At 40.3% G+C, this 16,269-nt stretch overlaps 1 protein-coding gene across 2 annotated transcripts; it reads right to left on the reverse strand.

The window, feature by feature from the left end:
* Positions 1-3,243: 3,243 nt before the first annotated feature.
* LOC139480138 (uncharacterized) lies at positions 3,244-16,269 on the reverse strand. 2 transcript variants are annotated; one of them, XM_071263168.1, is made up of 2 exons: positions 16,200-16,269; positions 3,244-4,958 (listed from the first exon to the last, which is right to left on the reverse strand). In XM_071263168.1, exon 2 carries the CDS (start codon positions 4,955-4,957, stop codon positions 3,791-3,793), a length of 1,167 nt encoding a protein of 388 aa, XP_071119269.1. In that variant the 5' UTR covers position 4,958; positions 16,200-16,269; the 3' UTR covers positions 3,244-3,790. The 2 variants fall into 2 exon arrangements, with proteins under 2 accessions (XP_071119269.1, XP_071119270.1); XM_071263169.1 differs by lacking the exon at positions 16,200-16,269 and adding an exon at positions 13,345-13,381.

Here is a 16,269-nt window from a genome sequence, read left to right on the forward strand (position 1 = left end):
TGTCGAGTGACCTTGGCTATATAAGCCTTGGTCCAGATATATTGAGAGAAGGAGAAAAGAAAGGTCTTACCCTTAGCCTAGCTAGGGTTCGGCTGGGTGCTCCGGGGCACTACCACTATGTGCTGACCTGGCACATGGTGACTTTTGTATGCATATATCTACATGTATAAAGTAAAACTGTATATACCGCAAGCCATCGTCTCCATGTTGTCACTTCCTACTGAGAACCATACGTCGGCCTCGTGCATATACGAGTATCCAAATTATTCATTAATCAACGTCAGACCAACGCATTGTTAGATTCATAAATACATGAATACATGCTTGTCAAATTATAGTACAATGAGACGATCTCGTTACAATTATGGGGGCACGTGTTGCCAGTCGACTAAGTCGCTGCTATTCGCACATCTTCCCGAAGCAAGAGAGTTAACTGACTTTAAAAGTCCAGTTTCCACCCTTGCCGAACTAGGCTGGAATTCCTTGGCTCGATCGTAGCGCCACCAGTGGTTATTACGAGTTATGTCCCTTCTGAGCCTCTCCTATGGACCAATCAGATTCTACCTCTCGTATCACTTGCATTTGATTCAAACAAAATGGCGGCGCCCAGTCAAGACGATCTGATCGATAATTAAGTTCAATTGTGTGATAAAACGGGTCTTACATCGCGAAGTTCATCAAATTGCGTGAGCAACTTGATTAAACACATGAAAAGATTTGGAAAATATTTGTTGACAACGAGTTGGCGGTGTACATGCTTTGCAAATCCTGCAATCGACCGAAATCTACACGACAGTTTACTGACCGGATTTCGATTTTGTGCGCGATGTTGATTGGATTATGCATAGACTCGTTAGTCCAGCCAAAATGTAACTCCATAATTCCAGCCTAGTTCGGCAAGGGTGGAAACTGGACTTTTATGGTCAGTTAACTCGGGAAGATGCTATTATCAGTGCGGAGTTGCGTCCCTTGGACACACCAGAAACCTATGATTGTGGCTTCGGATCCCGGTTCGCCCCGATTATGTTTCTAGGTTTGTCAGCACCATACCCGTGCTCGTAGGTTTCACAAAGTGGTAAACGTTTGAGACCTGCATCACGGCGTTAAACCTAACACTTGCTCTCTGATTCTAATCAGAGCTTAGTGCTCGCTACCGCCACACAAAGATCATAGGACATACCATTACAGGTCATGTAAAGGTTAACATGGGTATTCGGTATACAGTTACGGGTTGTGCGACTGATTCCGAATCCTAGACATCGTCTATCTATCGCTTACATTGGTTGAGCATTTGAAACGGGAAACTGTCCTCAGCCACAGGACATTCCAGAAGTTTCTTTTGTTCAGTTTTCAAACTTTAAATCGAGAACCTTGTCAAATATTGTCAAGCTATAGTTTGAAAGGGAAATCGCCATTTTGAAAGTAGTGCCGTAAAGGTCGAGAGAGCTGACCTGTAATGGCATTCATGACCAACTCGTGTTATTCCGGGACAAGCCGAAATAGCGACTCGTGCCCCTGTCGTGGCCATTTTTGCGACCGGGTTCCATCTTAGCCATCTTCCCGAGGCAAAGGCTTTAACTGACTATAAAAGTCCAGTTTCCATCCTTGCCGAACTAGGCTGGAATTCCTGGGCTCGATCGTAGCGCCACCAGTGGTTATAACGAGTTATGTTCCTTCTAAGCCTCTCCTATGGACCAATCAGATTCCACCTCTCGTATCACTTGCATTTGATTCAAACAAAAAGGTGGCGCCCAGTCAAAACGATCTGATTGATAATCAAGATCTATATTGTTATAAAACGGGTCTTACATAGCGAAGTGCATCAAATCACGTGAGCACCTTGATTAAAAACATGAAAAGACTTGGAAAATATCTGTTGACAACGAGTTGGTGGTGCACATGCTTTGCAAATCCTGCAATCGACAGAAATCTGCAGGCATTTTACAAACCGGATTTCAATTTCGGTGCACGATTTTGATTGGACTATGCATAGACTCGTTAGCCCAGCCAAAATCAAACTCCATAATACCAGCCTAGTTCGGCAAGGGTGGAAACTGGACTTTTATAGTCAGTTACTCACTTGCCTCGGGAAGATGCATCTTAGCGCAAACGGGCATGCCAAAAACAATTGTCAACTCGTTGCGTATGGTTCACATATATTTCCCCATATATTATATATATTTCAGATGCAATTTAAAGCACATCTGGGCATGCGGAATTATACAGTATGATTGAACACATTTAACTGTGTCTTGGATATATTTTTAGATGCAAGACATATGTAAAATCAAAAATTATTTCTTAGGGATTCTTTGACAAAGAACTTGAAATCATACGCGCATTCTGATAGGTTTGTTGTATTTTCGGACATAACATTCATCGATGGGGGGACAAGTCTTCTTGCAGGTAACGGAAAGGGGCGAGTGGTGACGAATGCTGTAGTGGGTTGTCATCAGATCATTGGTGCTGCGGTGACGAGAAGACATACACGGACTTAACCAACCAGTACTGAAAAAGGGTGAGGTCAGCATCGTGTATAGTGACAGTGTAACAATACTGCGCCTGTGGTTTGCCTCTTGTCAAAAGTAGTAATCCTTTGACGTGACAAAGACGTCAAACCCACTCAGTTCGTGGGGCAGATACAGCCTGTGAATTAGCGAATGAGTTGAGTTTAAACAGCATTGCTGTAACATGGCGGCCTGTCAGGTTTATGTGGGAGGAGAGCCAAGTGTTGCAGGTCTTACACCTTTACGTGAAACCCAAGAGGACAGATATGTTGCTGAAGCTGGGATTCGAACCCACGGTCATAGGTATGCAAGAAATCTACGACTGTAAACATAACTTGTAACTTCTATATATATTACTCACCAATGTAGGATAGGATAAGTTTTATTCCATACTGAAATGCCTCAGCCCCTTAGTACAATTCTGTTTTCGGGAGTGGTTACAGATCCGTTTAATGTAATTGTGCCATATGTTGCAATTTAAGTGAGTGAGTGAGTGAGTATGGCTTTACGCCGCTTTTAGCAATATTCCAGAAATATCACGGCGGGGAACACAAGAAATGGGCTTCACAATTTGTACCTGTGTACATTTACCCACCTGCATATATAAACAAAACAATCAAAAATAAAATCAATATTGTATCTCATTGAGACGCGAAACAAAGTTCGTTTGTTATACTTTTATACGTTATATTATACTAATAAACGACCGACAACTAACAATGGCGATCATCAACAACACGCCATACCCAGTGACATCTATGGATGTGCAGATTAACACAGCACTGTCTCTGTGAGTTTCCATAATATTTACCAGTGCGGTGAATGCCATTGATGGAGTATGATAAAAATGACGGGAATAAATACAGCATTGTACTATATGCGACATATGATGCAAATAACTGTTTATATATACAGTAAACTACGGTTATAACGAACTTAAAGGGACTGCTAATTTTAGTTCGTGATAACCGTAGTTCGTTATAAGCAAATATACAGCATAACTACAGCAAATAGTCGGGACAAAAAAAGTAAGTTCGTTATATCCTCCAGTTCGTTATAAGCGTGTTCGTTATAACCGTAGTTTACTGTAGATAGACAGACAGACACACAGACAGACAGAAAGACAGATAGATAGATAGATAGATAGATAGACAGACAGACAGACAGACAGACAGACAGACAGACAGATAGATAGATAGATAGATAGATAATATTAGATTGACACCATCTATATCAACATCAGCATCAGTCAGGATCAAACCAATTCAGGACATCTGTTTGTTTCAACTCTTTTTGTCCTTATCGTTTATTAACTGAGCATCCCCATAGTATATGTACCTCATAATACTCCCCGCCGTAGTGTTCCACATCTTTATGTTTTCTCGGTTCCTTTCTCGCTTCCCCTTTGGACCAAATCTCATGTACAGATGAACCACAAAGTTATTTTTCTGCCAGTTCCATTTCTTGCCACCAAAGAGGTACGCTAGTTCCCTCCAGTTTGGTCTACAGAGTGATGCTGGTTCAATGTGAATCAAGTTTGGGTATTTTTGGGACAGCTGATACGGTTTGACCACGGAGTGGGAGCCCCATTCTTTGTCTTTGAATGTCTTGTACTCGTGGTGCCATACCTTTTGGAAGTCTGACCATGGTTTAGAAAACATTATTCCATTTGCCAAAACACGTGGTACCGCATGGCCCATTGTGACGTCATGGACTAAGAGAGGGTCAATTGGGTTGACGACTATAGAATCTGTGTCGAAATACATCCCTCCATATTCCAGCAGTGCTTCGAGTCTCACAATGTCAGCGACGTGTTCTATGACTCTGACGTCATTTCCTCTGATCTTGGTGGGCCTGTCTCTGTGGACCAGGTACAGATTCTTCACCTTCTGTCTCGTCTCTTTCCAGTATTCACCAACCGGGAGGTTGTCATGCCAGAAGTAAATCTTCTCTGGCTTCGCGATACGAGACGCGGCAAGGATTGCTATCATGTAATGGAAACGAAAAATGGTAGTACCATTTGAAAACAGACAGAAGTGGACTATTCTTGGCACGACTGGCACTGCATGGCTTATTGAGGCGTTAACATCGAAAGGCTTTTCCACAAGTTCATCGAAATCTGTGCGTTTGTAAAAGTATATATCTGTTTTGTTTGCTGAATCTTTGCATATATTGGCTTCCAGACAATCCGGAGCAGTAGGTGTTTCTGGAAGGATATAATTTGTAATGCTTTGTTTCACTCTATTGACAAGACTGTCGCCACCCGTTTTTGCAATATAGCCGCTTTCAAAAACTGGTGCACTGTGGATATCGCTAATGAAAGTTGTGTTCAGTTTATAGAGAGGGCGTTCCAGAAGGAATACGTCTTCGACCAGGACGAGGTAACAGCAGAGCCCGCCCAGGAGGGTCGCCAAAGCTAGGAAAGGGTGATTCTTCAGGAGCCTTAACATTCTGAAAGGAACAATTATTTTGGCAATCATGACGAAATGGATCTTCTAAGGTGCAGATATATGTATGTATTTAACAGTGTTTCAATTCATACAGGACGTTACATTCTTGCAAGTTTACACAAAAAAACTAGCAAAGTGAGCTGTTATATATATAAAAAAGAAATAAAGTGTCACGGCACTGTAGCTCACCTGGATATGTAGTCAACAATTAAAAAATGTCAACAGTTACCGCAGTATGACAAAACGTGCTGTCAGCATTCACAATAACATGTTTTCTGAATAAATACTTAAGTCAGTTACAAACACTACTGTCCACAGATAATTCTATATAAAATAGTAAGCCATCAATAGAACAAACGTACATGCTAATTTTAGAGAAGATGTGTACAGAGCCAAAACGTTGTTTTTTTAAGAATGTAAGAGCAACGTCAACACAAAGGTCCAAAATTAAATATCGTGAAAGACGGAAGACATTTTTGCATTAAATTGGACGAGAAAACCCCATAAATAAGTAGATTTTTAAGTACGACTGTCGTTAACACATTCATTTGAAGTGTCAGATTCACTGGTCTAGCGGTTTCTGAATAGATTACAGTGTGATGAAATATATCATGATATGATTTAAGAGTCTGGTAAACGTGCACAGGTCAAATCATGGTCAAATTTAAATATATCGTAATAAACGTAACATTGACGTTGAGCAGAACTACTTACTACTTATATATCAACTTACATTGCATTTAGAAAAGAGGTGACGATATGGCTACTGTAGCGGCCATATTGACATTTGGATTCGATCCTCAGGTTAGCTAAAGTCACGTCAGAGCTGCACTACGGAATTAACTCACGTTAATTAGGGAATTAGCACAGATCTCATCAGGAGTTAGGTCATGTGACACATAAAGAGTAAGCACACATGACACAGGGAGTTAGCACGTCCTATAGTGATTGCACACGTCAAATAGTGAAATAGTATATGTCAAACAGGGAGTCCGCACACGTCAAATAGTGAAATAGTATATGTCAAACAGGGAGTCCGCACACGTCAAATAGTGAAATAGTATATGTCAAACAGGGAGTCCACACACGTCAAATAGTGAAATAGTATATGTCAAACAGGGAGTCCGCACACGTCAAATAGTGAAATAGTATATGTCAAACAGGGAGTCCGCACACGTCAAATAGTGGAATAGTATATGTCAAACAGGGAGTCCGCACACGTCAAATAGTAAAATAGTATATGTCAAACAGGGAGTCTGCACACGTCAAATAGTAAAATAGTATATGTCAAACAGGGAGTCCGCACACGTCAAATAGTAAAATAGTATATGTCAAACAGGGAGTCCGCACATGTCAAATAGTGAAATAGTATATGTCAAACAGGGAGTCCGCACACGTCAAATAGTGGAATAGTATATGTCAAACAGGGAGTCCGCACACGTCAAATAGTAAAATAGTATATGTCAAACAGGGAGTCTGCACACGTCAAATAGTAAAATAGTATATGTCAAACAGGGAGTCCGCACACGTCAAATAGTGAAATAGTATATGTCAAACAGGGAGTCCGCACACGTCAAATAGTGGAATAGTATATGTCAAACAGGGAGTCTGCACACGTCAAATAGTGAAATAGTATATGTCAAACAGGGAGTCCGCACACGTCAAATAGTGAAATAGTATATGTCAAACAGGGAGTCTGCACAAGTCATATCAGGGGTTGGAGCACGTCAAATAGGGGTCGCATGCGTCAAATAGTGAAATAGCATTCGTCAAACAACTAGTGAGTCAACACACGTCAAAGAGTGGAATAGTATATGTCAAACAGGGAGTCTGCACACGTCAAATAGTGAAATAGTATATGTCAAACAGGGAGTCCGCACACGTCAAATAGTGAAATAGTATATGTCAAACAGGGAGTCTGCACAAGTCATATCAGGGGTTGGAGCACGTCAAATAGGGGTCGCATGCGTCAAATAGTGAAATAGCATTCGTCAAACAACTAGTGAGTCAACACACGTCAAAGAGTGGCTTAGAGTCGCCCACGTCAAATAGTGAAATCGCATACGGTAGCACATTTTAAAAGTGTGTTTTTTAAATAGGCATGTCCTCGACACACGCGTGTTGAAATTCAGTACAATAAGGAACATAATTAAACGTCTGCCACAGCATATTGATTAACATCTGTTAATACTGTAAAAACGTTGCTTGTGAGGAAGGTAAGTTATAATTAATTTGCTTGTGTATACAGTAAAGAAAACGTCAATGATCAATCGTCACGAAATCATGGATTAGACAGAAGTAGTCGATAAGTCGTAGCGGTCGGACAACTTAGTGGTTAACGCTTAACGCAATGTGTGAAGTTCATGCTTGGTTCCTGGCATGATAAGGCTTAACGCGGAACATCATCAAATACAAAAACGCGACAAGCGTCATGTTTTATTTCTTTGAATACATTACGCCAAAAATAAAATAAAACCCTTTCCATTTTCATATGAGTGAGTGAGTTGGGGTTAACGCCGCTTTTAACTGTATTCCAGTTATATCACGGCGTGTCAGCTTGATGTGGGAGGAAAGCCCGAAGTGATGCCAGTCTCAACCGTTTACCACTTCGGTGAAACCCACGAGCACGGGTATGATGCTGACAAACCTACAAACATAATCGGGGCGAACCAGGATTCGAACCAACAATCGTAGGTTTCTTGCGTGCCCAAGGGACGCAACTCTGCATTTCGAATCGCAGCGCCTTAGGCGACTGGGCCACCCTTGCCCCCATATTCATTAGAAATCTCTGCCAACAGCAGAGTCGACTTCACGCTTCTGGTTATACCACGAGCATGTATCTATGAATCACTATCAAACACTATCGCGAAAAGGCGAGAGCACCCTGCCCCACTGGCGGCACTCGTCACAAACACATGCAAAGGCAAGTCAATAGCCAACCCGAAAAAAACACGGGAACATATAGCACAAGCCAAAAACAGAGAAACGCATCGGACACCACTTCCATCACCGATGCGCCAAACCAAGAAACGTCTCCCTCACGTTCACCAAAAAGTCCCTTGAAACTCGAATATGGCAACCTTGATCAAACAACTTCTGAGCAACAGACGCTCTTAGAAATCGTGGTAGAAAAAGCATGATCGATTATAGTTCAAAAGTATTAAAAGTAAACACCAAAGTCTGGAGATGCTGGAATCTGCCCGACACAACGGGAAAGTTGACTATTGGAAGGTTGAAGTCATCCCTCTTGTCACACACTCCCAAGGAGAGGCCCAAATATTGCACAGATGATCATGAGGCGGTCCCACAGGTCTACTTTATTTCTAGGTGGGTAAATCAGTGGAAGGGAATTGTCAGTTTATGGTCATTGAACATCAGACCATAAGGCCAAATTACCTTGTTTTGACTTTGCCAAACCGAGCAGAAATTCCGATTCATATGTACAAAGAAACATATCCGCAAGTAGGGGACTCTGGGGATTCCCATTTCTTACCTAAATGTCTTACCTCTGAATTATAAATAGATGCTATCAATGAGGAAGTCTAGCACTTCACATATCGTTTTCCCAGCAAACTTCACATTTGCTTTCATTATTGATAAATTGTCCTTAACCTCTGAGGTGAGTTGAAGTGAAATGGGCTTTAACGTCGCGTCCTTGGAAGAGTATTGCACTCATATAGCGACATGCACGCACGTGTGTGTGGCTGCTTGTACTAGTCTGGATTAATGCCGATTTATAGTGCTAACCCACTGAGATACCGTGCCGCAGTTTTAGATGAATACCCCGCTCAGACACAGTATACTGACTCCGAGCCGACCAGTCCTTGTTTAAGCCCCTCAATGCCGAGCGCCAGACAGGGTAACAACAAATACCATCTTTTAACGTCTTTTGGAATCGAACTCCGGGAATCGAACTCCGAACCTTCCGCTCTCCGGGCGGACGCTCTACCACTAGACCACGGAGGCGGTCCCTAAACCTCAGAAGATAGATATGTAACTGTATCTATGGTACCGTGGATCAAAGAGTGACGTTTTCCCTTAAGCTTGTCATGTGGGATGTTGGTATACAAAGTTAAAAAATCAATTATTTGACAGAAATGAACTTGGTTCTTTTCTGAGATTGCAAAAAATGTCAAGCATATCCTTTGAGTTTTTGAAAATCCACATAGTATTAATTGCACCTGTCGCAAATACTTTCTGTGAATTTTAAGAAATCCCTTCATTGATTGTATTAAGTGTTACGGTTAATCTTTTAGGCAGGCATTTGATGGTAAGTTTGTTGAACCCAGCAATATATCTCTTTGTGCGGAATTTTATGGAGCTGGAATCCAGTACAAGAGAGGAATGGACAACGTCTTCAGGTTTTAGAGTCAAGTCAAAAGTTGAAAGTACTGATCCATGGTTCTTCGGTCAACATATTGGCCCTTGTATATGGCATTATTGGATATGTCACTTACACCAAGTTCTTTGATCAAACAATTAATGTAATGGTGCTTACGTGTAATGAGTATGTCACGACAAACCTTTTCCTTAGGGCAGCCAGACTTTGGATAACAGCTTGTTTGGACACAATGGGTTTATTCCAATTCTGTTTCTTCTGTTGCAGTTTGTGCTTTCTATCAATAACAATATCACACCCTGACTGATCCCACTCTGAAAGACATGCAACAGGATCCTCTTCTGTTGTGGCATATGCTTCGATGGCATGTTCATATTTCCATAGATTGCAATTGGCCCGTCACCACAATTGGTCTCATGCATCTGGTCTACGTAGGTAAGACTGGAGCGGAAGTATATCTGATCATATTACTATGATATTTCCATTAAAAAGTTGTATAGGGGGTTCAACAACAATTAAATTTTAAATATCCCGTCACATATACATTTTGGCATAATAACCCTCTCCCAATGGAAGTAGAGAATACTTACATCTACGTAGAGGATACTTACATCTACGTAGAGGATGCTTTCATCTACGTAGAGAATACTTACATCTACGTAGAGAATACTTACATCTACGTAGAGGATGCTTTCATCTACGTAGAGGATACTTACATCTACGTAGAGGATACTTACATCTACGTAGAGAATACTTACATCTACGTAGAGGATGCTTTCATCTACGTAGAGAATACTTACATCTACGTAGAGGATACTTACATCTACGTAGAGGATGCTTTCATCTACGTAGAGGATGCTTTCATCTACGTAGAGGATGCTTTCATCTACGTAGAGAATACTTACATCTACGTAGAGGATACTTACATCTACGTAGAGGATGCTTTCATCTACGTAGAGGATGCTTTCATCTACGTAGAGAATACTTACATCTACGTAGAGGATGCTTTCATCTACGTAGAGGATACTTACATCTACGCAGAGGATGCTTTCATCTACGTAGAGAATACTTACATCTACGTAGAGGATACTTACATCTACGTAGAGGATGCTTTCATCTACGTAGAGGATGCTTTCATCTACGTAGAGGATGCTTTCATCTACGTAGAGGATACTTACAGAGGATACTTACATCTACGTAGAGGATGCTTTCATCTACGTAGAGGATGCTTTCATCTACGTAGAGGATACTTACATCTACGTAGAGGATGCTTTCATATACGTAGAGGATACTTACATCTAAGTAGAGGATGCTTTCATCTACGTAGAGGATGCTTTCATCTACGTAGAGGATGCTTTCATCTACGTAGAGGATGCTTTCATCTACGTAGAGGATACTTACAGAGGATACTTACATCTACTTAGAGGATGCTTTCATCTACGTAGAGGATGCTTTCATCTACGTAGAGGATACTTACAGAGGATACTTACATCTACGTAGAGGATGCTTTCATCTACGTAGAGGATACTTACATCTACGTAGAGGATGCTTTCACATACGTAGAGGATACTTACAGAGGATACTTACATCTACGTAGAGGATGCTTTCATCTACGTAGAGGATGCTTTCATCTACGTAGAGGATGCTTTCATCTACGTAGAGGATACTTACAGAGGATACTTACATCTACGTAGAGGATACTTACACCTACGTAGATGATACTTACACCTACGAAGATGATACTTTCATCTACGTAGATACTACTGCTCAGGTCTACGTAGAAGATACTTTCATCTACGTGAATAATATAATAATCTACGTAGAAGAAAGTATCATCTATTATCAAATTATCGATTCTGATAATATTTTATCGAGCAATGGACACTAGTTCCGGGTCAGTTATATACACGGTATAACCTCTGGATTATTTAACATGACCTATTTGTCTGACTTTATACCTTGACATGTCTTTATCGAGGTACTGTCTAAGGAGTGCATGAAGTAAATCTTCAGTTCAATGTGTCGAAGTTCCTGGAGAATGACACAAGCCACACTCTAAATGTAAGTATCATCTACGTAGATGAAAGCCGGTGCTCGTGCGTTTGAAGCAAACGAAAATTGGCTATAATACTGAAAATGGTGAAGATCCGGGGTAGAATAGGTCTTCAGCAATCCATGCTTGCCGTAAAAGGCGACTATGCTTGTCGTCAGAGGCGACTAATGGGATCGGGTGGTCAGGCTCGCTGAATTGGTTGATGCATGTCATCGTATCCCCACTGCCTGGTCCAGACTCGATTATTTTCAGACCGCCGTCATATAGCTGGAATATTGCTGAGTACGGCGTTAAACAACATACAAACAAAACTAAAAATGGACCGTTATTGGGGGAATCTAGGTTTTGAAGAGAAGACAAAAGTTTCCGAGTCATTGCTAATCCTTAACAGGTTCGAACCTTTTATTAAAAATAACACTGAAATAGATACCTGGTCCACGTTTCAGTGCGACGGTTTTGTGGGAACACTAATTCAACATTAACTCCCATGCAATCTGGCTTCAATCAGTTATTTTCTCAAGGTAAAGGCGACAAGGACACCTGTGACAGCTATATCAATACAAGACATGTTATGGTGTTGTCGATTTTACTAGTTATGCGATGCAACACGTGCTATATACAATATACAAAATCGCAGCTTCAAACAATCCGAATCAAACAGTCAGTTTGACCTATGTCGCAATGACATCACACGGTGGTCGTTATCGGGGCATTTTTCTGTGTAATGTGTAATAAAGAAAGTATTATAATAACATGTGTGCCATACTGATTTTACGAAACTCATGTTAGTATTCACTTATTACCCTCGCTCTCATATATATATATACTCATTTTTGCAAATAATTGAAGATGAATTCATCCATCGTTTATGACGTCACAAAATATGTGATGTGACATCATTCAAACAACTGGTCAGCTCAGCTGATGTCTCCACTTGGAATCAGGAAACCACAAATTCCCTCAGACAAAAAGACTGTTGGGTGTATAAAGAATATCCTACTCTCAACACACTATTCCGGATTACATTTCTTTCGTGTATGAGGGGCGGTAGCCTGGTGGTTAAAGCGTTCGCTCGTCACGCCGAAGACCCGGGTTCGATTCCCCATATGGGTACAATGTGTGAAGCCCATTTCTGGTGTCCCCCGCCGTGATATTGCTGGAATATTGCTAAAAGCGGCGTAAAACCATACTCACTCACTCACTCGTCTGTGAATGTTGAACGTTCCTCGTCAAGGCTTATACAATTATTTCACTCGGGATAGATAATCTGTAAAAAATTCCTCCTGGTTTGTCGGCAATTCTCTAAATACCCACAGACATTAAGTACAAAAAAATTAGTACAGACACGCATCAGCTGAGTTTGATTTGCGTCGTATTTCTTCGAAAAGCAGGTTATTATTTAATTTCTATTTTCCTTGATTACCCGACAACATAATGGAATCCATATACTCCCTAAAACCTATTATTAACATATGACATCATCCATCTTGAACATTTACAACAGAAATCCGAAACACACTGCACATAAACTTGATGCCGTGGCCGTTCAGAAAGCCTCTTCTTGAAAAACTTGGCCGATTTGATATGGCGCTTGTTTGACATTCATGTGCGTACTGTCCAGCAGTACAGAACCGTCAAAAAAATCAGCATTGACATTGAGATTATGCCCCACACCTTTGGATCGTTTAGGAAAACTGTGGAATGCCTTGTTTTCATCACGAGTCTTGACACGCTTCACGAGAGGATCATCAGACAAATAAATGTGTGCAGAAGTGCACAATATAATTCTACCATGAAGAACCTCCACGTTAATCAAACCCACCCATTATAACTGGTAAATATAAGTGATTAAAGGAAGATTATTATTATTATCATCATCATTATTATTATTATTATTGAGATTTAAATGTGAAATCGGGCGGTAAATACAGAGACGATATTGATCGTAAGAAATAACAGATTCATGTTTCACAACTTTTCAATAACGATATTTACCTGTTGTTTCGGAGCCAACGTTCATATATAACTTGACATCAACACGGGCGAGGGGAAAAGTGAGTCCCAAGTTTAACATGACATACCCACACCGTACACTACGACTGTCTTTTCAAACCGCCACGCTGTTGTAGTCGGAATAACATGAAAGTGATGTGCTACTATTTGTTTTGCTATTGTGGGGTGTGATTCATCTGACGCAGGTGGTGACTGACTGCTCCTGAATGAACGAGCAAGATGTTTCAGGGAGTTCGATGTGACCAAAACAAAAGACCCGCCCGCTGTCTTTGTAACAGGAAGAATGCAGGAAAACGGACAGTCGTGAATTTAAAGTCTTTTCCTTACTGCTACATTGACACGGATGTATTGTAAATTGTCGTTAAGAAAATGTGTGTGAAGAAATACATGTTAACCTGTACGCAAGCTGAAAAAGCTAAACTAATTACGCACAGTGTTGTCATACTGTAGGTTACTGAATTGTTATATTGCGTATTTATGCGCAAACAACTCAAAATTAATTGTATTATGGTGCGTATTTTACACCACACAAGCACACCACGCATTCAAATATGCATGCACGACAACAGACTCGCACCTACGTTATGGTAAAGCACAATGCGAGCCTTGACCACGGACAAAGAAAATTGGGTGCCTTGACACTCTCCACGAAAGAAAGCTATCATCAAATATCATAAATACATGACTGTGCAAATATTATGTAAATAAAATCATATTAAGATAGTAAATAGGATTTTGGTGTGTAGCAATTCACCAAAAAAGAGAACATGAAGGGATGGCCAACTTTACCTTACTCTGCATAAAACGCTCGGTTCCAAATTAAAATAAAATAAATTAAGAGGTATTTAATCTACAATAGACTACCTAACGTTTTAACACAGCAGCTGTATCTACTAACTGCTTACGTGAAATTGATTTCAAATATCACGTTCAATGGTATTATTTATATACTTATATACCGATTTGTGCGTGCGTGTGTGAGTAGATCTTACAGGCGAATATACACACTATAGCAACACCAGTCAGTCTAATGCGGTATCTCCAATACAGCTGGTCCTATCTAAATACATTGAGGGTGTCACAGGTATAAGTTGCAATGATTGGTTAACGTATAGCATATAGAGATATAAGATGTATCGGTTGAGCTGATATTTAAGACTAGAAAGGGCTTACGAAGTAAAGGGGATTAAAACCTACGTCCTATGGTTAAAAGAAACTTTGGCCTGGACACGAATAGGGTAAGGCCTGGACGGGAGGGGTTAGGCCGATGATATTGGCAATGCGTGTTGTGGTGATGAGAGCTTGGGTTGAAGCGACGTTTGCCTTGGTGGTGTGCCTTGACTAGAAAGTTGAATAATTTAGTGAGTATGGATGAACGGTAATTTAGCGCGCGGACGTCGTAGAAGACAAAAAGAATTTCGAACCCTATCCAAAAAAATTGTGTTTCCTGCAGGTCGATTATGGAAGATCGTTTTGTTTGGGGTGCTTCTAAACTCTGGGTAGCAGGTTACTGCTTTTAATAAATGTTTTTCTTACACACCTGTGGGTGAGAAACCCGTTTGAGATAACTGGTATCAAACATATGTGTGAGATCGAATTCCAGGCCCGTGATTGGCTACTCCATAGTGATGACCTGAGGTCAGATGATGACGGACTACTTTCCTGAGTGTAAGTCATTGATAAGTTGCTCGTGATTCAGTCGAATGTTCACCTACGCCTTGTTGAACCACAGGACCGTGTAATAATTGATAATAATAATAATAATAATAATAATAATAATAATAAAAAAACAAACTCGTCCAGGTCTGCGAGTTTGTTTGTTATTATTATCAGTTACATTAGCTGCTGGTATGTCAACGCTATCATTTTTTAGAGTGTAAATTCCTGGATGCCACAGCGACACAATAATGACCCTACTCTTCAACCCTCATTTCGAAGTCAAATAAAATTCAAAATAATTCACGCAAACTAATACACTTCGCAGTTTTGAATTCACTCTTCTGTTCATCATTAGCTGTTATTTTAGGCAAAGCAAAATTAGTGAAAGTGACTTCTGAAAATTAGGTACATTGTAAATCTAGCCAAATCACAATTCAGGGCGTTATTTACTGTGAATTTAGAATCTAAATATTGGATATTTACTCAAACAGTTAAAGTAGAAAAAATGCATATTAGTGATCACAGGTATCAAATCACTAATGATAATACTGAAACGTCGCTGATAAGCCTAGAATCGTTTAGAATGTTTTGGAAAATACACATTCACGAACGCCGAATTGTACGTGCCGCCATATTGGATTGTGTTTACAAATGCGGGTTATGAGACGTCTATTCGATCAGGTATATTTCAAACTCAGCTGCTTTACATGCATCCCTCAATTCCTCATATATTTCAGAAACAAATGACAAATTTGTAACCAATGAAATCATTATCGAGATGAAATCATGCGAAATAAATTAGGTGTGGAAACTAACACTGTGTTTGGAAAACTGTACTTCCTGAAATGTAAACAAAGCAAAATATTCAGATATTACACTGCGTTGCATGTTTAGGGGTACTTTCGTCTAATTGTTACATGCATTGACTCGATCACGCGTTTGAGAATATTAATGGGAAGAGTATCGTTGCACTAAAAATGGAATTCCAAGTATAAACATAACAATGATGTGGTAAATTCAATAGAAACCGTACAAGTGTGACGCCATGACTGACGCTAAATCACGCACAACGACGACGGTAGTTATCTGCATTTCTGACTAATTCTCTTTGTTACATTGGAAAAAAATGGTAAACAAATAACAGTACGCAGATTGTCGGAATGTTTCTGATTACTTACGTGACACATTAATGTATATACGATCCCTCAATCAACGAAAATCCTCCTCTGGAAATCCCGCGTACTGTTA

The sequence above is a fragment of the Haliotis cracherodii genome, unplaced genomic scaffold (genome assembly GCF_022045235.1).
Source record: "Haliotis cracherodii isolate W230 unplaced genomic scaffold, xgHalCrac1.p SCAF_4, whole genome shotgun sequence".
Lineage (NCBI taxonomy): Eukaryota > Metazoa > Mollusca > Gastropoda > Lepetellida > Haliotidae > Haliotis > Haliotis cracherodii.

Bases quoted from the DNA above. Each gene is read 5' to 3' on its own strand.
- LOC139480138 (XM_071263168.1), bottom strand. From the start codon at position 4,957: ATGTTAAGGCTCCTGAAGAATCACCCTTTCCTAGCTTTGGCGACCCTC.